The sequence below is a fragment of the Sciurus carolinensis genome, chromosome 7, assembly GCF_902686445.1.
Source record: "Sciurus carolinensis chromosome 7, mSciCar1.2, whole genome shotgun sequence".
Lineage (NCBI taxonomy): Eukaryota > Metazoa > Chordata > Mammalia > Rodentia > Sciuridae > Sciurus > Sciurus carolinensis.
The window spans coordinates 90,774,429-90,800,841 of NC_062219.1; the positions used below are offsets into that span (position 1 = coordinate 90,774,429).

Genomic DNA, 26,413 nt, shown 5'->3' on the forward strand with positions numbered 1-26,413 from the left:
TTTTTAAAATCTGATTAAAAATATACTTTTAACATCTTGACACTGAGAACATGGTAAGGATCTGACAGCTCAGCCTGAGCTGTGTGGTTTTTAAGGCTCCAGCTCAGAGGCGCACTTGAGTGTTGAAGCACCATCATCTACCTCACAACCTGAGTGCGGGACCCCAAGGTCTCAAGGAGCAGGGACTGACTCACAGGAGTTTCAGACACTGCAGACCACACAACTCAGGCTTAATGGCAAGTTAATCCAAATTCACATTCCAGGAACTTGGAGAACCCCAGTCCCTCTTCCACCCATTGCTTGCTTCAGCCTGAAGAGCACAATCTCCAGCCATTGAAAGGACCAGGAAATTGCCAAAATCCTTCCCACAACATCTTGTTTAATGTGTCTCTGAGGGAGCAAAAAACATCACCAGTGCAGCTCTTATATGAGAGAGGACACTGGGGACTTTGTGGTTGGCTCACCTCAGGCTTTGCACTTTCAAACCAGAGGCAAATTGTCCCATCAGATTCATCACTTCCGTTCTAATTCTGCTAGAGAATATACAGATAAGATATTTTTAAAAATCCTGAATAAGTTCAATTCTATGCTATGAAGAGCTGTAGTATGAGTAGCTTCTTCCGTGAAACATGCAGCAAACTTAATTACTTAAAACACTTTCCCTGTATTATTTTCTGTATTGTAACTTCCTGTTTTTTACTAGTTGTCTTTTTTCCTGAATAGGAAAAAAAAAAACATATTTATGTAAGAGTATGATGGCAGCAGATTTCTGACAAGTCCCATTTACATGGTACATTGTTCCAAAGGATGTTTAAGTAGAAAATACAGAAATACTATACAAACCTATTATTACATTTGAGAAATCATTAGCCTCAAAGGAGTAATAACGGTATGCTATTAAAACTGTGAATACATTTCAGTATCTGTATTGAAAAAAAAACTTTATAAATATGTAAATTTTTGCTCAACAAATCCAAAATAAAATGCACTAAAAAACTGATATGTAGACAAAAGTTTATTTACACCATACAACATTTTAAATATTTTATACACAGCTGCAGCAGAGAAAGCTACTCAGAGCTTTCTAGAGAAAACTGCAATAATAAAGATGTGAAATATATTATTCATATAAAAGTGAGATTATTACTTTATTGCATTTAAAGCAATGAAGAATGTAGCTCAACAAACATTCATTTAATGACAAAAACTTTGCTTTTATATTATAAAGTAAAAAGTGTAGTAATGGCCAAACAGACTGTTATAAACTTTAAAAACTGCATAAATATATACATTGTGCTTCATGGTGAAGTTTTTTGAAAACTAAACCATATGAAGCGGTTACAACATGAATCGTTGCTTGAGGTTTATCTATAAAGATTACCTTACAAATCCATTCCACAGGTACTTACAACACAGGATGGTCAGAACTGTACACCTGGTGTCTCTCCACTAGCCTGACTAGTGGGGAATTACCATAGGAAAACACCACTGACGTTTGGCACATGAAGGTCCTGACACAGGATAGTCACATTGTCCAGATAGAAATGTCAGGCTTCCCAAGTCATAAGTGTCAGTGCATTAGGTTATTGTGTCTTTGCCTCAGTTCATTTTGATTTTGTTAAACTTCTGTTTGAAAGTCACCTTCTTGCACATCCAGAGGCAAATTCAGACACTTCTCCCATTCTGCTGGCCTCAGTTCCAAAGCATCCTTTGCTTCTGTGTCTAAGACATTGATTGTGGTGTAATGTTGGTATTCACTGGGGTTTTTGAAAGTGTCCCATGGATTCTTGTTTGGTGCTGGGTTTTCCTGTTGAGAAAAGAGAGTCATTTATTTGATGATTAGTGCTGCTGCTTACTGAAGTTTCCAGGAAGAGGACATATTTGTAATTTTAATCTAGCTTATTTTATTCAGAGATGATTTGAAACTATGGTCAACTGCAAGAGAGAGTTTTGATATAAGTTTTCACCTTTCTGAATTATCCTACAAGAGGTCAGGAGGTAGAGGAAGTGAATAATACTACAGAAGGCAAAGTAGATAATGTTACAATTTGGGTATCATGTGAAATGTCAGTATGACTACATATTTGAGTAGGAAAGAGGTTCAGTCACCAATAAGATTTAAATGAAGAAAATTTAAATGAAGAAAATTTAAATCTTGATTTAAATCAAGATTGTAGCAGAATCTTGAGAGAGATAAGCTAATCAGAGAATATTTAAAGAGATATATTATTTAATAAAAATGTTATTTAATCTACTGGCATTTCATTAAGAAAATTTTAAAACACTAACTTTGCTTGGTATTTTCAAGAAATTGTCCTTTTTAGAATTAAAAAAAAATTGAATCTAGGGCCTTGTACCTGCTAGGCAATTGCTCTACCACTGAACTACACTTCCAATCCTTTAAATTTTTGAGACAGAATCAGTCTAACTTGCCCAAGTTGGCTTTGAATTTGTAAACCTTCTGTGTCAGTGCCTAAATAGCTGGGATTACAGGTGCTATATTTTCTTGATTTGTGATTTTTTTTTGCTATAATTTTTCTACAATTTTCTATGTATTTGGATGGCATAATAATTTAGCAAAAAGCATTCTTCACTTTTAAGAGCACCGTTTCATGGAAAACGTATCCCGCAATACAAGAGGTCTTTCAAAATGCCTAAAAACCATTATTGCTTATTATTTTTTATAGTCTATGCCCTCTATTTTCTAAGATTCAAGGTTTGCCTAATTATGGCTCCACTTGGAGTTTTGTCCTGTAGATGTTCAATACATAAACAAGAAGACTCTTTTTGAGGTTATTTTGACTTATATTCTGTTAAGATTTAACAGTGACTTTGCTTTATTTTAAGTAAGTGTTGTTTAAAGATTTCTGCAAAGTAGGAGAATCTGAATAAGCTGAGTATCATCAAAGAACAAGAATAAAATCATGATTGAAAGCTTTTTAAAAAAAATTAAACTAAAACATGAAAACAGCCAGTTATGCGGAATATTGATTAAAACTGAAATTATTTATTGTTGCAAGAGGACATGCCATGTAAAAGTTATCACTTTTATATTAGTCCAGCTTTTAATTCAACACAGAGATTCACTAAAATCAATTCATTATTCATGACAGACAATTTAACTCTACTTCACTAAATAATTTTTCTACTTTTACTCTTTAACAAAACATATCAAGTTCTAAAGGGATTTTTTTTTCTTAAAAAACACTACATTTTAACTTATATTAGCTCTTGATTTCTATTCTTCAAGATTACTAAAATGGTTTTAAAAAATCTACCATTCCAATTGTATTCTTATTTTTCACTACAGAATATTATGTCTAATGAAAATATCAGTTGTTGCATGAGTCCATCCCTCTCACAAAATCTGATCTTCAGCTTATTATAATTGATTACCAAATGAAACATAAAATAGGTTCTTGAATTACTATCTGGGTTCTACTTGGCATATTAAATATCTCAACTATGCATAAGAGAGACAGTCTACAGAAATAGTCTACAGAAATAGATATTAAATCACCAAATTCCTTAATACATTAGATGTTTTCAAGACTTATTCTTACTTCTATGGAGCGCAAAGAAGAAATATCTAATAATAAAGACCTAATAAAAAGTTAACTTTTAGAATATATGCTTTAGTTTAATATCTTAAAGTCTTATGGATTTGTAGCTCTCCCTATCTTTCCTTTCTTCTTTCTCTCTCTGTTTCCCTTCATCTAAAATTTACTTATTAGTTGCTCTGTGTAGGTATCATATGAGGCACTAGGGAGAATAAAGTGATAAATCAAGTATGTAAAAGCATCAAGGTCCACTAGGGAATTCAAAATTTAGTGTCTGATATATACAAATCCAAGTTCCGGTCCCTCTATTTCAAATAAATTAGCTTTAAACAATTGAATCAGCTTTTCTGAACCTTCACTTGAATATCTACAAACACAGATAGGCTTTGTATTGTGGACTAAAGAGTTGGCAAAATGTTTGGATCAAAACCTACTTTGTGGGTATGCAAAAATTTGTTAAGAAGTGATAGCACATAGAATAATGTCTGGAGAATTTAAATTCTCACTATTTAGTAATCTCACTATTTAGTAATCTATATTCTAGAAAAAGTACTCTGTGATTCCAAAGGAGGGTATAGAAAGGGCTTCCTGTTATGGTAAGTGCATAATCCTTCCTGAGGAAAGTGACCTTTGCGCTGGCGTAGAAGGGCTTTACCATGAAGCCCTTCTGTGTATGGTTGGAGATCTTGTGGCTGTACAAGTGTACTAGTAAGTAAAAATTCAGTGTGTGAGGAAGAGAAAACCATGAAACAGTGGCCTATTTACTTTAGTTGGTGTGAGTAATAGAAGAAGAGAGAAAAAAACAGGCAGTCAGTGAACAGGAAGACAGTTCATAAGGGATTTTGACTTCCAGGCTACTCAATTTGGAATTTATTTTGTAAACAATAGGAAGTCATTGAAAGTTTGGGGGCAACATGTGAGCTGAATCATCAATCATCAACTGAAAGGTTTATCGATATGGATTCTACTGAATCAAGTCCATAGAGTGGACCTACCCACCTTAGATGAGAGCTGTTTTAAGTGGTTTTCTGGGATTGTTTAGTTTGACAGAAGGTTCAATTAGTTGAACCCAGAAATCATTTCAAGTTTTGGAAAGTGCTAGTTCATTTACTTGGAAAACAAGGGCTCCATTATGTTTGGAACCCATGTTGTTCCCTTTTTTTATATTTTTAAAGATCAAGCTCCAGGGATGCATGAACTAACATGGGTAATTTTAAGTTCTGTCAGAATATCTAGATTCTATTTCAAAGAGTTATTGTCAGTACAAGATCTAATGAATTTCTGAGAGGACTATCAGCGTGCAAGAAATTAAGATTTAAGGTTGGTTTTCTTGGTCATCTTCTTTGGCATACCAATGCACTTCCAGCTGATCTATGGTTCTTATCATCTTTTATAACTATTGGATGCCCTTTAGGCAGAAGACCCATCCTTTAGTGGTGAAGAGCTACCACACCCTGCAGCCAGGATGGGAAGAGGACCAGCAGGGAGTGGTGAGGAGCTGGTGGTCAGAGGATGGTGCCTACAAACTAGTCATCTTTTTGCATGTTGGGTGTGACACAAGGGCAGCCTAAAGACTTTTATATGAAGAAGGGTAACATTCCCAGTGGTCCAACTGAATGATAAACTGTGAAACAGCCCACAGGGATCATTGCATTTGGCACGGAGGGTTGCCAAGGCCAGGAAAGGCCTCAATGGATGTGGAATCCAGTGATGGAAAAATCCAGGCAGTTAGTATAAGTTCCTGAATACATGCTGCTGTTTTTTGTTGTCTGTTTGTTTGTTTTGAGCTCAGTTACAGAATGGAGGAGATGTGTTAAACTGTTATGTGTGTTCAAAGGCTAATAATTATAAATTCATGTTGTATAAGTCAACATGCAAGAAACTTTCAAAAATGCTATTGTAAATGCCATAATATTATTCTTCTTTGTGGCTGAATAATATTTCATTGTGTATATATACCACAGTTTCTTTATCCATTCATCTGTTGAAGGGCATCTAGGTTGGTTCCACAATCTAGGTATTGTGAACTGAGCTGCTATAAACATTGATGTGACTGTGTTTCTGTAGTACGCTGATTTTAAGTTCGTTGGGTATAAACTGAGGAGTGGGATAACTGGCATTTGCAAATAAATGGATGGAACTGAAGAATATCATGCTAAGTGAAATAAGCCAGTCCCAAAACACCAAAGGCCAAATGTTTTCCCTCATAAGTGGAGAATGATATATAATGGGGGTGGGGGGGTTGGGAGTGAGAGAAGAATGGGGGAACTTTAGATTATGTAGAAGGAAATGAGAGGGAGGAGGGTATGAAAAATGGTGGAATGAGACAGACATCATTACCCTATGTACATGTATGATTGCACAAATGGTATGAATCTACATTGTGTACAACCATAGAAACAAAATGATGTACCCCTTTGTGTACAATGAATCAAAATGCAGTGCGTAAAAAATTAAAAGATAAATAAAAAAAACAAACGAGAAACAAAAAAATGCTATTGTATTAGGATGCATCCATAAAAATAGTGTTAGATGAATATGAGAATTCAAAACCACCCCAAATATGGCAGGACTGCCAGCATTCCACATGATTCATCCATATAGAAGCACGTGAGCTGCTCACTCGTGGTGAGTCCCTCCCTACCTCCACTGGTCCTTTTCAGTTTACTCCTTCTTTATTCTTCCTTCCTTTCCCTCTTTCTTGCATTCCTTTCATCTTTCAACCCACCAATATTTGAGGACAACATTAAGAAAGTATGTATATTTTATAAGAGAAAAAATTAGGAGAAGTTACTTGGGGAGACAAAATCTTGACAGTGAATGGTTCCTGAGATGCACTCAAGATAAAAGAGTTTCATCTCATTGAACAGTACCTATCTTTTGTAGTGTGATTTAAATATTTTCCTGCCTAGAAGCAAGAAAATGGACTAAATGGTATTTTGGTTTCCTTTTGATTCCCCAAATTCTATTATTCCACATAATTACCATCATTTGTAGTGGTAGGCAGGTGTTGTGAATTAGCAGCCCTCTCCTCCCCAAAAAGGAAAAACACGTTGAGATTTTTTAAAATGTTTTTCTCCACTCAGTGATGCAATTTTCCATTAGCAATGTGCCAGTATGAATTATGTGACTGAGGTAAAGATAACAAACTCACATGTTCATTATTAATCAAAACTGAATAAGGAACTCCTTCTTTTCTGTTCTCAGATATTTGGAATAGTAGTCAAGCAGCAATGACAACTCTATCCTCCCTGCTCCTAACCTCCCAAATGGTAAATATTTATAAATTTCTTTTAGAAAAGGCATGCTGCTGCAGAGATGTGGTGTAATTAGTAGACTATTTTGGTTGTCAGGACACTGAGATACAGATATTTGTGCCATTAATGATTTAATAACCAGACAGTACAACAAGGGGAAATTACAATCATATTATAGCAGTCAGCCAGCTGTATTTGTTGCATAAGACTTTCAGATTTGTAAACATAACCCTCCCCATTTTTTTTCCCCAACAAAACAAATGAAGTTTCTTCAGTTTGTTTCAATGTTAGCTTTCAGTATTTCAAAATGAGTAGCTAATGTGTTGAGGTCTAATCTCAATGGAGTGATTCTCACTTGCCTGCAAGCTAAAAATTGATGGCTTAATATAGGGAGGAGAAGATGAGAAAAGACCCCTCATTACTTATGAAGTGTCTTCTATATGCCTAGCATTGTGTTGGTGATAACAAATAATGCAACAATGCATTTTCTGCTTTACGGAGGAAAATATATTGATTGGTATATGCATGGACTATTTAGAGACCAATAAGAGTTAAAGTGTATGGTATTTTTTTTATGACCTTCATTTAACAAGCACAGATTGAGCTATCATAGCTATGCAATAAATCCATAGCAACCATTTCCTGATAACATACTATGAGCAGCATTGTACTAGTACTGAGAGGAATAAAAACAAAACATAAGCGTACGTGGTTTTTTACTATTCATCTTTTCACAAGATAATTCACTAATCAGGATGCTAAAGTTATGACTCATAATATATGAAAGGAAGAATCACTAGATTAAGAAAGTAATCAGACACCATGTACTTTAGAACTATATATATTTGGCTATACTATGGATAGTATATTATCTATATTGTCTCAGATATGTGCATGATAGAGGGAGAAGGACAGAGAAAGATGGGGAGAAGAGAAGGAAAACTGTCCAAGTTTAGAACTGCAAAGAATGGGCAGAGATCACCAACTATGGAGTTGGTGTGTGATGGCAATCCAAGTCTCACTTTCAGAGCTGAGCCTGTTTCCTCAATTATAATAAATAGGCTTGTGCAGCCTGTTTTTGAAAACTTTGTGAGGATTGAAGGAGTATGTACCATTAATGTTTTCCATCCTCCACTTAGGAATAGGAGGTTGAGGTTTAGAAACTTGAGTTTTGAGACTTGCTCAGATAGTGGTTGTACTTTCAACTTGTTTTCTGATTTCTAGAGTCCTGGTCCAGCACTCTTAAAAATAATTATGAAACCTTCTATAAAGCCATGCACATAGTAATTGAACAATGCTGTTTTATTTGATGAAGTCCTATGTTGAGATTGTAATAGTGTGAATAAATGAGAAGAGAATGGTTAAAATCAATAACCAAAATCCCTGATGCTAATGTGTCTCCAAAACTTATACCACACAACAAGTGGATCTCCTGAAGATAAAAACCTGTCACTCTGGTTTTAGGTAACGATTCATATTTATGAGATTATCACATTTTAGGCCCTTAAAATCACAGACATTCAAATGAAAATGGAAAAAATTAGTTGTTTGGCTAAGTTTTAATGAAATGAATTACCTGAACTCTGATAAACACAGCACATTTTTTATATATAACTAATATTCTGCCATTCCTAATTTGTCTCTTAGTGTCCTTTCCAAAGTACATTTTGGTGTCTTATCATTGTTCTACATGCACTACTCTTGTGTGCCCAGCAGGATAGGTGCCCGGCAGGACCAGGAGCCTACTGGTAGCCTGTGTCCACCAACATGGCACCAGAGTGTACTCACCAGACTGCTTGTATTTGGTATATCCCGAAATCTGTCCAAAGTTTGAAATTTCTGATTCAGCTCCTGAAACAGTTCCATGTGCCTCTTCCTTGTATGCATGACCTTCTGCAAAAGAAAACAGGATGGCTCTTATTCCCAATTTGATTTAAATATTTTAAAAAAAGAGATATAATAATTTTGTTTGAATAATAGGGAAATTAAATTCAGTGGGAACCAGGAATCACAAAGGATGCCACAAATGCAAATGACTTCTACCAAATCCTTATCTCATATCCAGTATTTCTTGAAAAGAAAGAAATGGCTTTTTCTTCTATTTACAAGATTATCCAAAATAGTTTTTTCTTGTGGGTGCATTAAAAATGTAACAGTCATGCCTATGTAAGATTTTCATCACTCGAAAGTTAAATCTGTTTCACAAAAATTGCTACAATATTTAAAAGATGTTTAAAATTTTGGACTTGTAAAGCACCTGAGTCACTGATGTTTGTCATGGGAAATATTACTTTTTTATGTTTTATTTTTATAAACACTAAAATTCTAGCTGGTTGTACTAAAGGGGGAGCAAAATCCCAGGCCCTGCTATTAAGGTTGACTCAAAGCACTAAAGTGTCTGAAATATATGTAGGATCTAAAACCTTGCACTTTCCATGTGAATAATGATTGAGCTTTGCAGAAGGAAAATCTGACCCATAGGTTTCATCTATTTGTATATGAGATGGCACAGAATCTTCACAATTAAGGCTCAGAGCATAAATTATGTGGTTGATGAACTTCTAAAATCACAAATATATCGACATCTTCCATCTCTGGTTCTGTTAACTTCATTATAACTTGAAAATGGAGTCATAAATAAAAATTACCTTGGGGTAAGTATCATGGGCTGAATCTTTTTCTATTACAGAGCATTTAAAAGAGCACTAACAAGGAAAAGTTAGATAATAAATTTCCTCTAATCACAAGTGTTATTTGAAAAAAGAGAATAACTTCCTCAATTTTGATTTTAAGTTATAAACCAAACTTGGTGAGTCTCCAAGATTATGCCTTCATGTTTGTATAAGATTTTAAAGATTTTTAAAGCATATGCATCATAATTCACCATTTGCTCATGTGGTTTGCACAGGTATATTATATCCATACATAAACTATGATATGAACATTTGGTCCATTGTTTTAATTAGACAATATTTTCAAAATAAGAATTTGTTTTGAAAAAGAAATACATCTTTGGGGAAGATCTGTAATGCTTAATTTTCTTCCAAAAAGACATTTTACTTCCTTGAGGGGACAAAAAGGCATAGAGAAAGGCATATTCAATCTTTAATATATTACAAAAGCCTATTCTCTCCAATGCAAACTTTAATTTTCTATATTTAATGAATATGTATCTAGGTCATTCACTGTAGGCTAATTTCTTCTATTTTCACTAGCCTATTTTTATGAGAGGGAATTCTGCTATTTTATGTCCTACAATAATCAATTTCCATCTTTGCTCCTTTTAGTGCTAAGAGTTGGCTGTTGAATCAGATGGTTAAGGATGAGAACATGGCAACATTACTCATGATGAAAACATGATACATAGCAAGCAATTACAGAGTGATTAACTTCCCATCAGTTTTGAGGAGAGTACATGAAACAGATTTGCAGGATTTATAGAGAAAAACACCAGGCAAACACAATTTGACTAGTGATGGCTGATGAAGATTTATGAGAGGGAGGATTTACATAAGCAACTCAGTGGAGGGATTTTGAGGACCATGTAGCTGGCAAATGTAATTCAGTACATTCTGTACTTGGGGAGACAAGTACTTCCATGTGGTACCAGGTCCTAAGACACTTATTTATTAAAATGTGGATTTGTTTCACAAGAAATACTTTACAAAAAACAAACAACAAAACTAAACTAAACAAACAAACAAAAAAAAAACACTGTTATAATACTGGCTCTGTCTCTAAAGAATCTCATTTTCATAGTAATGAATCTTACAACATGCTTATTTTCTTCTACAGTGCAGTATGAGTGACATCATACCACTGACATTTCTCTAGGCATATCTCATCCTGTTGTTTAATATGTACGTTTACAAGCACAACATATTATGTTAGATGCTAGGTTAATAATAATGAAAAACATATGATTGAGTTACCATCCTTTGGTAGCTAGTAGTTGTAGTTGAATGGAGGAAATAAGCATTAATTGCATAATAATTAAAAAATAGACATAACCATGTTAAAGAAACTATGGTGATACTACGAGAGTAAGTTATAGAGGAATAGGTTAAGATGAATGCAAATAAAGCATATTTAAATTGAAAATCCTCAAATTAGTTATTCCCTTGATCTTGTTTGCATATTTTCCATTTTATTGAATTCAGAGGAATTCTAGTTCAATTTTCAATCCTATGCCTGAATTTCCTCTCCTCAATGAGATCTTTACTTTTCAAAGACAAGAAATTCATTTTCTTCTGAGATCTGATACCAAAGACACAGCACCCTCATTTTGAGATAGGCATCTGATAATTTTCTTCTGTACAGTCTCCATTTATCCTTCAGCATATGAGAGCATCCTGACTTTGTTTTGGGAACTGTCTTATCATGTTGCTGTAAATGTCAATCAAATTCCCTACTGTTCCCTAAGCAAGAGTTGAATTATTCCATATCTTTCCAACAGAGTTCTCTGTTAGACAAAACTCTTCATGTTTCTTGGAATCAAGTGCCTCTATTATGTGAAGCATGGTTAAGAAGCAAGGCAAAGGTCAAATATGTCCCATTAAAAATGAAGTACATTAATTGGAGATTTTATGATCATATCCTGATTGAATGAGCAATATTTGATTCTGAACTGAAAGGATTTTATTTTGAGGCATTAGATTGCTAGGACATACTAAAATTACACAAGGAAAATATAAAGTTATGGTGGTTACCAATATTATATAACCAAAATGTGCTTTGAAATATTTCACTTAGTTTCAAAAAAATATTCTGATAATAAAGCTCAAGAACCCTGAAATGAATATGGAAGGAAATGAAAAATTGGGATGTGGAAATATGGGACCATTCCTACTTGGAAATGTTAATTACAAATATATTCTCATGCCAGATAATCATTCTAATTTGATATTGCAATCTTAATTCTGCCAGAAATCACCATAGCAATGATGACCTGGCATGCTGGCCGAAGTATCAAATTAGTACAGCCATTGACAGCTCACATCTCTGACATGAGCTCAGTTTAATTTTCCATGCACAATTCCTACTTGTTCTTTGACTCAAGTCTTCCAGCCTTTGTAATGTGGAAGATGCCATTGATAAAAACACCACCTTTGCAGTTAACATTGTACAGTTTCTAACTCAGCAACTTTCTGGGATTAAAATTAAGCTATGGTTTTAGTTTTCACAAGTAGTAAAATTTACCTCTTATTTATTTACTCCTATAAATTTTTACTTGTAACACTCATGCCTTTGATGGTCTTTACCTAATTAGAATTTCATGCTTATAAATTTATTGGTATATTTCCATGACTGTATTTGCATTTTACTTACCTTAGGGTTTATCTGTTTACTACTTTTCTTTTTGTTTGTGTGACTCAAATATCCTGTTTCCCAAAGAAATCAACTTCTATGAAAAACCCAATTTAGAACTGTTTTCTAAAGTCATGTAATAATGTTAAAATTTAACATGTCTATTCTATTTAAATATACAAAGATAAATTCTGATTGTCAGTATCTATTCAGGTTTCTTTTGTTTTAATGCCCATGAAATACTTTGGTAATAAATATTTTGTAATAAAGATATATGTATGGTAATGTTCCTTTCAAATTAATAGCACTCAACAATTTGTTTGAAGCCATGTATGAACCTCTATCCCAAGAGGACCATCAACCTTACTACAAAGAAATGTGCTCTCTTAAGCAGCTTATTTTATAGGACTTTGTTTTTTCAATTTATTTTTGGAACTCAAGAGAAGTAGTGTTTATAACCCTTTAATTGTTGATATTAGAGAAAAAGTGGGAAGTTATGAAGCACATTCATATTTCAGATACTTGAGAAAAACAAGGATGCAAAGCAGTCTAAATGCCCTGAGCATATACTGTATCCTAAAAACTCTCTTAGACCCTTTAAGTACCTGAACCGTGCTAAATCTGGATGTGAACAAATTTATGTTGAGATCTCAGTTCCATCACTTCAAGTTGTGTGTCCTGCAACATGAAATCCAAAGTTTTTAGCCCCAGTTAAATAATTAGACTTGCCTTTCAGGGTTGTTTTGAAGATTCAAACAAGGCTACAAAGCACTTACAACTGAACTATACAGATAAGAGACACTTAAGAAATGGCAGCCAAGATTATCTTTCTTAATCACAATACCCTGGGAGGTTGGAGTCATTATATCCACTGTACTGATTGGAAAACTGAACCTCAAGAAGGCTAAGGTTCCCAAGCTCAACCAAGTGGTGAGAGAGCTGAAATTCTTTCTGAATCCCAACTCAATTCCCTTTGCATGTTGCAATCTTATATGTATCTCATAGATTCAGAAAGCATCTTCTTTTAGGCTATTCAGGTTTGTGATTATGCCCTGTTCAGATGGAAAATGATCTAGGGTAGGATAGGTACCCTCTGTAGTGAACCCACAAATTCTATAGATATTGAAAGTACCCAATTATCTCATAATACTGCAATTCTGTACTTCTCAGGGCTGATCCTCCTATCTTGTCTCTGAACACATCTTGGGCAATGACATCCATCTTTGTATCCCTGATTCCTAGCATAGTGTCTGGTATTCAGCAAATGCTTGATCAATATGCACCTAGTAAATTAAATGAATGGGACAGCATAGGTATACAGGCAAGAAAATTGCCTGCAACATGTAAGGCTATTATAAATTTTGTCTTCTCTGTTTCTACCAAAGGTCTTCCCAATGGAAGGAGGGTTCATTTTAATGACTCCAAACAGGAGCCCTTTCTTCTCATTCTGAGTCCATAATGTTCCATACAAGTGGTTAATAAAAGATCTGTAGGTGGGCTTAGAAGAAACTGGTTAGAGGTTTTCACATTTAAATTCAGAAGTGAATCATAGAGTTGAATTGAAGTCTGAATTTTAGATAAAAGAGTTATTACTGTATATGGAACTCTGAAATATCCAGGGAAATCATTAGAGAATGGTGGAGAATCAGCTATAAACTTTAGAGTGTGAGGCAAGAAATCATGTGCTTATAGGAATTAGAAACCAGTTTACCTGGATCACTTTTCCAGCTTTAGAATTGTATACATCTACAATGCCACTGTCCATATCCATTAGGATAAATCTGTGGTTGTTTTTCTTTATTGTTTTGTATATAAACTCTCTCTCCAAGTGAGCTTTTGAATACTGGTCTTAGATGAATGTCAAATTCATACGTAAGAAAGAAATACATTGAAGGAATTAAGGAATTAAGCCTAACCCTTAAAGCTCTATTGTGAGAGGGAGACAATTTATGTACCTTTTCTTAGCCAGAGTCCCAGTGTGCCCACAAGACGAAACCATGAGCAATGCCTGACACTATAGGATCTATGTTTAGTAATATAGAAAAGCTGGATATAGTCTAGGTCCAAACTGCTCAAAAATTTTGGTCTCCAAAAGGGTCTTCTAAAAGTGCCTGATTGCTTAATTGGAAGGTAACTACTGATAGGGATCAGGGACAACAGAAAGGGGCCTTCTGTGCAGAAGCATTTTTTGAAATCTTATACTTTATATTTAGAAATTAATACAAGTTTACCTTTGATGTAGTTTATCTGTTTGTAGTGTTCCCCTAATTCTTTTTCTCTCCCTTTCTTCCCCTCCAGTGAGTGAGTGAGTGAGTGAGTGTGTGTGTGTGTGTGTGTGTGTGTGTGGTGTGTGTGTGTGTGTGTGTGTGTGTGTGTTTCTTTTTCAGTACTTTTTCAAGCCTCTATGGATATGGACCAAGATTATCCTGTGTCTTCTTTTCTCCTCTGCTTATCATCACTGCTCCCAGTTTGAGAAGCTAGGATATAGTTAATGATAGGGCTTGTCAGAAACTTCAGAGCAATATCCTAAAATGTTTTAAAAGGCTGCACGATTCCCGGGGAAGAATGTGACAAGGGTTGTCTGTGTTTTAAGAGAAGATAGGCAAGAAATATTTCTCTCTCTCTCTCCATATATATATATATATATATATATATTTCTCTCTCTCCATATATATATATATATATATTTTTTTTTTCCCCCTAGTACTGGGGATTGAACCTGGGGCCTTGTGCGTACTAGACATATGCTCTACCACTGAGCCACATCCCCAACCCTGTCTCTGTTTTTAACATGGAACAGATACTGTTATCTATTACCGTTTCAGAATAGATGTTTATAATTGTTTATAATTGTATTCCTAGGAATATCCTGAGCTTTGTCTCAATACAAAGAAGGCAACTTAAATAACCTGCCTATATTTCTTACTTTACTTTATCTTAGATATTTTAATCCAAACATATTAATGTGAAACTCATCCCAACTAGATGTCCTTTGATTTTCCTGATTCTCTTACTGGTACTAGAAGGAACTCAAGCTCAGAAAGCAGAGTCATCTTTTCATGCCCTTTTACCCTATGTTCAATTAAAGACTAAGTTCCACAGATTCTACCTCTACAGTATCCCTTCATCACTTTACCTTCCTCTCACCTCCAAAAAATGGAACTTCATTGCTGTTTCCCTAAATTTGACACTTCTAATTGGTATTTCAATTGTCTCTTTTTCCCCTACCACAATCTATCCTCCCTATTACTAACATATTCATCTTCCTAAAGCCCACATCATAGGAAAGCATTCGTTACTGAAAAACAAAATTAAAAATAGAAAGCAAACAACAACAATAACAAAACCCAAGCAAAACAAAACACAGTGGAGGACTTAACAGTTTTTGGCAGCAAATGAGGTAAAAACTCCTCCTTCTGAACTGTAGACATGAATTCTTTCTTTCCATTGACCCCTGCTTAAGTGAACTTTGACTTGGTTCTTGTTTCTTGATTATGTCACACAATGGCTAACTTCCATGTCTTTTCCTCTCAGGATTTCTATTTGCTACTTCTGTCTTCTTGAGTTATATTTAATGTGGCTTGTTGAAGTCCCACATGGCTATCTTTGGCATGCCACATATATGATTAACCATTTTCTATAATTGTACTTTAACTTGGGTATAGTGTTCAACAGCTTTTTGGTAAAGCAAACAAGATTGCAAAAAAAATGCTTTTCATCAATTTAGTTTTAACTTTTGCTATTCTCTGCTTGGAACTGGGAATACATATTCAATAATACATTTGGTCACAGAACATAGGAATATCACTACAGCATTTCTGAATACTTCCCAGAAAGAAAGAATCAACGTTTCACCATTTTATGACTGTATCCATTTTTCTCTGTTTCCTCCAGGAGTGCTGTGTTATCCTGGAGATTGGAGAAACAAAATGACTTTTTTCCAGGTTTAACATTAACTAGTCATACAAGTTTAACTGATATGAGTTGTAGTCAGATTATTATTATGTATAAGTTCTGGGGAGTATGTCAGGCTTCCAAGAGTCCAGGAGTCTGTCAGTGGCAAAATGTCTAAGTTGTTCACTGTGGTAAAGCCTGCTAAGGGATGGGTGTCAGAAGTCTTGACATACATTAATTAATCCTTCCTAAATTTGGAGGGGGGACTTAGGCTCTTCCTCAAGGTCATCAACAAAATACAAGTAGATTTTATTAAAACTGAAATCAATTTCTATGCTTGTATGAGTATGTCAGGATGAACCCAACTACTATAGATAAACATAAAGCTCTAATTAAAAAGTTGTTGATATTTAAATATGTAATAATTTTTCTGAACACAATCTATGAGATATCTGCCACATACCTGCAATTGCACTGGAGACTAAAAGGTGTAGCACTAAGTAGTTGGCAAAGAAAGAGAAATGCTTCAGCATGTTTCCCCCAAGTTCTGATCTTACAGTAATTATGCAATAACTAGGAATTTAAGAGTCATAGAAAATGTCAGGGTTCTTGTGTTTCATGTTTTCTCCATTATTTGCAAATATTTTGTTAATACTGTGGTTTTATGTGTGGAATACGGCCATAGGAAGAAAGTATTAGCTTAAGGAAGCTGCTAACAGTTTCCATAGAGAATATACAAAAAAAAAGAACAATTTATCTGATGCTCCCAGTGACACGGTATGATTAGATTTCTTTTCAGTTCTTGTGATTACATAACTTTGTTTGGTTGCTCTGAAGCTTAGTTTTAGACCTAGATTTACTGTATTTTGCCACTGATGATTAGTGGGTTAATTTGCACCCCTTTTCCTTTCAATTAACATAACAATTTATTGCTTTCATAAATATATATGTTTATATAATATAAATATTATTCATGTATTTTATATATTTATATATGTACATATGTACACAGTATGATCCTCTATTTTTGACTTTCTAAAAAATTAATACAAAAAAGCCCTAAAATACCTGTTCTTTAAGATAAAGATTGCAGAATAATTTTTATCTGAATTTACAGTCTTGGTATTTTATATTCTATGCTAGGTCACTACAGTGGAGCTGCATCAGTAGTACAATTTGCTACTTAAGCACTGAAGCCAGATTATCATTACTTTGTATTCTATAGTCTGAATTATAACTGGAAAAAAGCCAATTATTCTTGGATCTTCTTTAGGGTAAAACCATTGTCACCCTTGTAGTAAATAATAAAAGGTTAAGTGTTTATACATTATATATTTGTACAATTTGTACTTTCTACATTGACAGCTACAACATTCATCTAAGCAAAATGATTGAATTAGGAGTTTTCATATGTTCCAGGAAGCTTCTGTAATTCTACAAATATCAGTTAAGAGTATTGAGTTCTATATATGCATCACAAGGGTACAAATATGCAGGAAAAATTTATATTATATCCAATTATGTCAGCAGGCTATGAATCATATCCAATTATCAAGATGCATAAGTGCATTTTATTTGATGCTTGAACATCATTAATTTTGTGCTTAGCATAAGCTGCTTAAATGGTATGATTTTAGTAACTTCTAGCATCAATATTATAGCATCAATATAAATTCAATGCAAATTGGAAAATGAAAATCTTCATCTTGTTTATATCTGTGAAAAGACATTTACTAAACACAGGAGCACACTGAACCGACACTTGCTGTTGGAAAAATGAATCTGAATGTACCACAGAGAACCTAAATAGTAGTAATCAGAGTGCAAAGCAAGTGAGTTCCAGAGAAGCCTGAGCTAACCAACCTAAGCTCATAGGATCCTCCAGTTAGCTGCCAAGGTAAAATCAAGGAAACTGTCTAAAATATAAAAATCAGGAAACCAACCTTCACATTTCCCAAAAAACTGAATTGACCAAATTCAAATTCTATAATAAACTGACCACTTACCATCTACAAAATAGATAACTTGCTTGTTCAGAAAAATGAAATTCAAGTTTAGTATACTTAAAGTAAAAAGAACTTAAAAGTTTTTGTCTACAATATCTCTATAGTATGAATTATAATTAAACACTTTGACTTATTTAATTAAACTTAGTAACACATATACATAGCTGCATCAATTAATATGTTTAAATAATTATACATCAATTTTTAATTAAATAATTAAAATTTTAAAATAATTTTTGGAAACTTACCTCAAAGTCAAGGTCTGAATATCGTGATTTTCTTCTCTGTTAGGGTTTTAAAAAAAGAGAGAGAGAACACCAATGAAGTTACACTTTGATCATTCAATAAAATTAGTCATTATTTCTTGATAAAAATAATCCTGTTTCTTTGTCATACACATTTCCTTCACGTAAGAAAAATTTTCAGATTTTTATGATTTCAAAATATTCCATCTATATTATTTCATTTTTACCTTGAATCTCCTTTAAAGTTGAAGAGTGTAATAATATAGAATATATTTCATCTTGACTTTTTAATCCAAATCCTAATTTTCATTAAGGAGAGATGTTTCCCATGAAAATTCACACAAACATTCAATCTTTAAAGAGAACTTTAGTTAAAACAGCAAAATTACTTTACAGAGAAGATTCAAAGTTGTATCAGAAAAATCATCTGGATATCTCAAGATCCCCTCACCAATCAATATCCAGACTCCATTTTCACCAACTTCTATCTGGCTCTCTAAGCCCTGAGACTCTGTGTAAATTTCACTCACACATTTCTCAGAATCTAATAGTTCTTCACAAGAGGAAAGTCCTTCTAATTGCTAGCCCTTAGAAATTAAAGTATTTATTTTAATTCAGTTAAAAAAATATTCTGCATCCCAGCAAAATATAACTAGCAGCAGAATGGCCCCAAATCTGTTAAATAATCTCTGAATATAGTTAGAGATAGATGTGCATTAATGAAATTAAGTAAGTAAGCAGGTCTGATAAAATCAGGAAACATGATTAAAATGAAATTAATGCAATCTCATGTGATGCTATGACTTTCATGATGTGAGTAAAAGGAAGGTATTTTTTAGCATATGCTCCAGGAAGCCACAGTGTTCTTAGAAGGATTGAGACACAGGGAGATGTCTGTTCCATATGTTAAAAAAAAAAAAAAAAAAAAAAAGGCCTCCAAATTTTTAGAGAATAAAGCAAATTTCTAACATTCATTTCTTTTTTAAACTTGGCTTTTTATTTCTTGGAGGAGTGGGATAAACCCAGGAAAAATTTAAAATATTTAAAACCAGTAATATTCAAGCTGTTGATACACATGTAAATCTTTTCACAAAGTTCTGCTTAATTTTTCTCCCTGCTCCCATCTCAACACCTACACTCTTAAATTCACTAACAGGGAATCATACCCAAGATAGGTAGGAGACTGTTCTCTGTTGCAACTGTTGAGCATTAGGAGAGAAAGAAAAGCACGAGTGTCCCTTATTGAAAACTGTGACTGATTTTCTGCTGCTAGTTAAAATTGTCATTATGAAATCAGAACCTTCCTGTGTAACCTACTCATTTAAAATATGCATCAATAGAAAAAAGGTGATATACCAAAAGAGGTTTTGTTTTTAAAAAAACAACAGTGGGAAAGACCTGAAATGATTTTATTTAGGTGAAGCTGCTGAAGATTAGAATATAGCCTTCAGATATTACCAAGGAGAGAGCTGAACAGAGATTGCTTTATTTAAATGGATATACCCAGTATGTTGATCTCACTTGCTCCTTGTCTCCAACAATACCCTACAATCACCCTGGCGACATCCTGGAAGGAGAAAATGTGTGGGTAGGCATTTAACCCTGCCTTCTTTGCCAACTCTCTGCCTCTATTGTTATCTAACTGTGCTGCAGAAAAGTCAGGCTCCAGCATCCTGCACCACACTTTACTACAATATGTGAGACTAAATGCCAGTGTTTCCATGCCACTCTTGGATGCTTTGCCTTCTTGGCACTGTGACTCAGCAGGACATTTTTATAAGTATGTATTAAGCAAAATTCTTTCTTAATACAGCAAAATCCAATCATAAAAGCACTCAGTTTTAAGCAATTATTATAAAACATTAGTCATGAGCTTTGCATTCCATTTGAAAATTAAATGGTGAAATATTGTTTTAAAAAAGGTTCATTAGCTAGAAGAATAAGAGGGCCTTCTGCTACATGCATTGAAGGCTTCTCACTTGCCAAGGTGACAAGAGCCATATGTTGCCCTGTTAGTTTCTGAATGCAAGGCCATGTTGCCTAAGAACTGAAAATGCTTAGGCATACATGTTGCTAAAGGTTCCATGTTACAGGAACAATAATGAAAGATAGGAACCTGGAAGAACATCAGAGACAGATTCTGATTCTGAGTGTAGATGTCACCTACGTCAATGTGAAATATGGAAACGAAAATGGATACACTCCTACAAATAGTACGCTTTCTCTCTCTCCTATTTAATTTTATTAAAATTAAATTATAATATGAGGGTATAGCAGAACTGGCAGTTTTGAAGGATTAGACTGAGGGATGAACAAATGAAGCAAAAAGATTTTAATCAAAAGAGCTTAAAGGTGGCGGAATGGTAGTGGACGAGAAATAAAGCAATGAGGACTTAGAAATTAGAGTGGGAGTGTGTGTCTGATATTTAAAGTTCAAAGGAGATAAAAATTTGAGTCATTTTATTCAGATCCCTACAATACTGACTGAATGTTCCAACCTTTCATAGTTTATAAAGTGCTTTCTTTCACATTTGAGCATGTTAGTCATGCATTTTATGCATGTGTAAAACTGAGGCCAGTAGAGTTAAAATAACTTCCCCACTTCATCTGGGTGGTAAGAAAATGAGCTGGGGTTCTAAGGGAAATCTTCTTGCTGCAAGTCCAGCATTTCCCCTACTATCTCGTATTTTCTTAGAGACACTGGACAATATTTTACAGTCAGATGTCTTGTGCTGATTGTTCCTAGAACTTAACAAGAATGGCATTTGATGACACAGGACTAAGATGCTTTCTATGCAGAAAGTAAGGACAAACAGATCAGTTTTTACATGTATATAGTATTTTGGAGAATAAAAAATTCTATATGATATTTCATATAGACTTGTGTTGAGTAAAATAACTTAAAAAATTATTCTAGTATGAGATGGTTTATGAGAAATGCTACAATGGTGAACAGTAGCAGGCATTTCCACTCCCAGCTATGACTCTCTCATTGCAGAATCTAGTTTAGCTTAAAGAAGTATTAGACCCTAGGAAATTGGTAGTGTAAGGAAAAACCAGAATGTCCACTTCTGTTCAGTTTTGATCTTTTCCACCCTTGGTATACATGCAGCATTTTCGAAAATCTTTTAAAGCACTTAAGTTTGTTGTAACTGAATTATTTACATTGCTATTCGAGTGTTCTGAGCTTTGTGGAATGATATCATAAGATATGGAAATGGTTAGAAATAATGTTTATATGATTTAAAAATAAGAAACAACTAAGAAAAGTGATTGTTATGGTTTGGATGTGACGTATCCCCCAAGAGCTCATATGTGAGACAATGTAAGAAGGTTTGGAGGAGAAATGATTGGGTTATATAGCCTTGACCTAATCAGTGAATTAAACCCTAATGAGATTAACTGAGTGGTAACTGGAGGCAGGTGGGGTGTGACTGGAAGAAGTGGATCATTGGGGGTGTAGCTATGGGGTAGCTATTTTGTATCTAGGGAGTGGAGATCTCTCTCTACTTCCTGATCATTATATGAGCTGTTTACCTCTGCCACACTCTTCTGCCATGTTCTGCCTAACCTGAAGCTCTGAGGAATGGAGCTGGCCTTCTATGGACTGGGACCTCTGAAATCGTTAACCCTCAAATAAACTCTTCATCTTCTACAATTGTTCTGGTCAGTCGCAACAGTGCAAAAGCTGACTAAAACAGTGATAAAGTCAAAAGAATTTTTCTGATGTTGATAATTGAAAATATGTTACATGTAAATTTCAAATAAGCCAGTGTGATATTAAAGTATTTTATGAAGATGCCAATCCTTCCATCATATATCCCTGATTTCCCAAATAACTTGAAACAAATAATCCTTTTTGTCTTAGAAGATGATGTTTCTTCTTCACTGTTCTGTTACCTCTTCCTAATTTCCCATGTAAAAACTCACACCAACTTGTATTCTGTTCTTAAGACTCCATTCAAACTCTTCTTGTCAAAGGTCTCTAATGAGCTCCATTTGGTCAAATACCAAGGTCAATTTTCCATCCTCATCTTATTAGACTCTCAGAAGCTTTTGAAAGTTAATCACTTCCTCATTAAAACAGACATCATCTTGCAGCTTTTGCTTTTTCTTTCTTCTCTTCTTTCATTTACTGCAGCTCATTTTCCAAGTTTCCTTTGTTGGCTCTTTCTCATTTTCCTGCTAAGTGACAAATTTCTGAGTTCTATTTTTTCCTCATATTCTTCCTGGATAACACAATTCATCCCCAGGAACTCTACACTTGCAGATTCTTTAGCCTAAAACATTCCCTTACCTTCCAGTTCTTGACAAGTCATGCTTTTTCTCAAATTTGATTTCGTACTGCTCTTATACTTTCAAAGGCTTTCCAGACCACCATCTAATGAAGTCTTCCCTTCACACTGAACAATCATTAACCAATACAGCATACTGTTTTAAATTACTCCCCCTTTTTTTTAATGGTTTATTGTCTGTTTCTCTGTAGAGTTTATTTTCCATCAGGGCTGGATCTATGTCTATCTTAATCATTTATATACTCCCAGCATCTAGCAGAGGGAATGGCACAATAGTACACATTCACAAAATTATTGACCAGTGATTTAAGGAGCTACAATATGGCAGCCAGAAAAATTCAAAAAATGTGACTTTTGCTCTTATTTTGTTGTTTCTTTTCTCAGGAATGTTCCAGGAGAATTCATGTGAGCAGGGGGACTACATACACAAAGGAAACAGTTCCAAATAGATTGATGAACAGCCAAGAGAATCAAGACAGTTTACAGGAAGACAAGCTTATCACTGGTAGAAGGGAATAATTCTTTAGGATGATTTAAAAGTTGGAAATGCACCACAGTGTCAGGCTACTCAGAGGAATACTTAAGAAGCACATGCAGAGAAGCACCTCTGCACTTCTAACTCTTGTAAAATGATGAATAATTTCTCAGAGGAAATACTTCATTGTTTGTGTCAATGCAAATTACACTGGACAAGACACTAGAAGATTCACAGCAAGTAATAAATTCCACTGACTAATGAATGGCAATATGACCACCATTAAAAGTTTCTATTACAGGGTGAGCAAAGAACTCACCCACAAGGAGAAAGCTTTGATAGCAAATCCATTAAAAATAGCTGTGACAATGACATGTGAAAGTAATTAGTTTTCTAAAATGATTTTTATTCAAGCTAATTTTTTTGTGTGTACTTATAAAAAAGACAAAATTCCCTAATTCAGGAGCAAAAACAGAGAAATGAAGAAGGGAAGCCTTCCTTTCATCAGACCTACATGAGAAAAATATAAAAAGAAGAACTTACTTCTGTACATGGTCAGTTTTATAATGGTTTCTGTTAGTGACACAGACTTCTGGTTCCCAAGTGAGGTCATAACATTTTGTCTAATATCCCGAATATCGATTTAATGTAGCATTCTGCTTCTTTGCAGAAATTCAGGGCATAATGGTAATGACATAATAATAACCCAACCTTACATCTGAAGTGCTCCTTGCAATTTTCAAAAGGTTTTCATGTACATTACATAATTTGATTTTCACAACAGCCATAAGGGAGGTACCTGTGAAGTGACTTTATCGCTAAAATATTTTACCTGTAAAAACCATTATGCTGAGAGCTCTATAATTCATAACCAGGGGAAAAGCAGTGTATAAAAATTTAGCCTAGAATGGCTTCTCATTCCACCCACTTAGAAATTGAAGGAGACTTGTCTGAGAATGTTTTCAGTTATAAAGGAAAGTTTATATACAAATAGAATGGTTGGAATAGCAAAACTTACTGTTTTTGACAAAATTATTTTGTAACAAGCTATCTAATTCTTATCAGTTATTAAAATGGCTTCATTAATAAGAAAAATTAAGGCAAGATTTGTTAGGAGAACAATAGAAAGCACTGAATGTATTTATATTTGAGCAAAATGTTCCACAAGAATTCAAATGATAGAGGAGCTAAGAAGACACATCCTGGACTATGAGGTAAGCAAGGCATATAGCAGGAGAAGCAGCCAATGTCCCCTGCTAAGCTAGGTAGACAAAGGGAAATGGCACTGTGACTTGAGCCCAGGAGTTGGAACACCTGGCAGAAGCAGGAAGTGCCATGGGAGCTGCAGTTAGAGAGACCCAAGGTGCAGCCCAGAGCAGGAAGAGCAGGGTAGAACTATCTTAAGTTTCTATCTTCTTCCCAACCCCCAACCTCTTCTCAGTGCTTCCTGTTTGACTGTGACACAAGCCCTGTATTAACCCAGAGTCATAGCTGGAAAAGAGATGAAGAGCAGATCATATTGAAGCCAGAATTAAGGACAGGTAGAAATAGGGAATCGGGTCAATTCGAGGAAATAAAGCCATGAAGCCATCTGCCTTTGGAAGTTGGAGACTGCCCCTGGAAGAATGGAATATCAAAGATCTCCGGAGCCCATTGATTACCAAATTTACCTGCCTTTATCAAGGGCTGCAAACAAGGAGCTGCTAATTAATGCCCCCTGGGCCCTTATCTGCCTGAATCACCTTGGCCCTCCCCCTGCCCATGGCTTCTCACTTAATGCAAAACCAGGCCTAGTCATGTAGACAGGAAGGGAGAGATAAGGCGGAGAGAACTGGAGAACAAAAGAGACTTTAACCTATAAAAGATGTAGGGTGCGCTCACTTCTTGGGACTTTAGAACATCAGCCATGGCCCCCTTCTCCCTGCCGGGAGAAGTCTGTATTATTCCCTTTAAATAAACCTGCTTAATATGCTTGCCTTGGCGTGCTTCTCTAGTGCTTAATCTTCAACATTAGAAGAAGCAGAACTCGTCACCGGTAAACGGCGGTATCAATATGACAAACAGGCCTAGGACATGCACAGCTACAGATTATTGAATAAATATTTTTCAATGATCAAAAAACAAAAAACAAAAAAACCAAAAAAAAAAAACCTACCTTATCTTCTTACAATAATACACCTACTAATTTTTCAAAAAGTAAATCAGTAGGACTATAATCTAAGATTTAAACATCCTCATGTGCTTGAGAACCACTATTCCTCCTTTGTTCCCTTATTCCACAGCAAAAAACTAGATTTTTTTTCCTGCCTACACACACACCATGGACTCGCTACACTTCATTAACTAAATGAAGGTGAATGACTTAACGTGTTGATGACAATTTCATTCTTAACCTCACACAAAGCAGCTAGAGGACATCTAGGACTTGAACCATTGTGAAAAACTCTGCCATATTAATACTGCAATTATTCCATACTTAGAGCAACTCGAAATCTGAAATTTTCTGAATTATTTAAATCCATTCTGGGAACTACCACAGTGAAGAAGACAAAAAAATTCAAGAAATAAAGAAACAAGGTAATAGTGGGCATGGGGATAATCTAGATAAACTTTTATGCTCAGAAACTTCATGAATTTTTTCACTGTTTTACATCCAATAACTGGGGGTAAAGGGAATGAACTCCCCTGTGGTTAGAGACTTTCCTGTTGGCAGTGCCTTTTCTGGGAGCCTGCTTTCCTTGTTGCCTCTTGGTTACTTGAATAAACACTTCCATCTACTCGCCCCCTCTAGTCTCTCTGGCTTTCTTATTATTTTCTACCTTCACTCGATTTTTCTCACTTGCAAAACTTCCCTCATGGATACTGAATTCAGCCCTATTGCTGGGAGCTTTTACCCTCTTTTTCTTCTTTTGATGTTGGCAATTTGAGAAAACCCACTCTTTTTGGAGTCACATTCCTAAATTAACAAGTCCATCTTTACAATATATCCTTGAAAGAATCCTGAGGCACCTGGCCATCCTCTGCTGTGCCAGCTCCCCAGGATGGATGTTCCTGTGGATTTAATCTCCCTTCTCACTAAAGAGGGTCCAAAGACCCGAACTGTTTTATTTTTGTAGGCCTCATCTAATCTACATATTCACCTGCTTTCATTTTCCTATTATCTTCTAAGACCCAAGACACTTCATGACTACTCTTGATCCCCCTACTGCATTCGGATTCTCCAGTCATCTTTCTGCTTTCCTCTATCATTGTCAGAGTATCATTCTCCTCAGCGTTGAGCCTTCAGGTACACCTAGAAGAGCTGAAGACTCTATCTGACAATACATTGCTCTGCTCAAAAAGAAAGTCATGCCACTGATATTTTATCTCCATGG

The 26,413-nt window shown here is 34.9% G+C and overlaps 1 protein-coding gene across 3 annotated transcripts in view; it reads right to left on the minus strand.

Moving 5' to 3' along the window:
* Nucleotides 1-1,027: 1,027 nt before the first annotated feature.
* Adgrb3 (adhesion G protein-coupled receptor B3) overlaps nucleotides 1,028-26,413 on the minus strand; it is a 680,206-nt gene continuing 654,820 nt past the window's right edge. For all 3 annotated transcript variants that reach the window (XM_047557982.1, XM_047557981.1, XM_047557980.1), the window contains 3 exons: nucleotides 18,273-18,308; nucleotides 8,606-8,710; nucleotides 1,028-1,807 (listed from right to left, as the gene is read on the minus strand). In XM_047557982.1, the coding sequence (XP_047413938.1) occupies nucleotides 1,619-1,807; nucleotides 8,606-8,710; nucleotides 18,273-18,308 (330 nt within the window). In that variant the 3' untranslated portion in view covers nucleotides 1,028-1,618. The remainder of the gene's footprint in view (nucleotides 1,808-8,605; nucleotides 8,711-18,272; nucleotides 18,309-26,413) is intronic.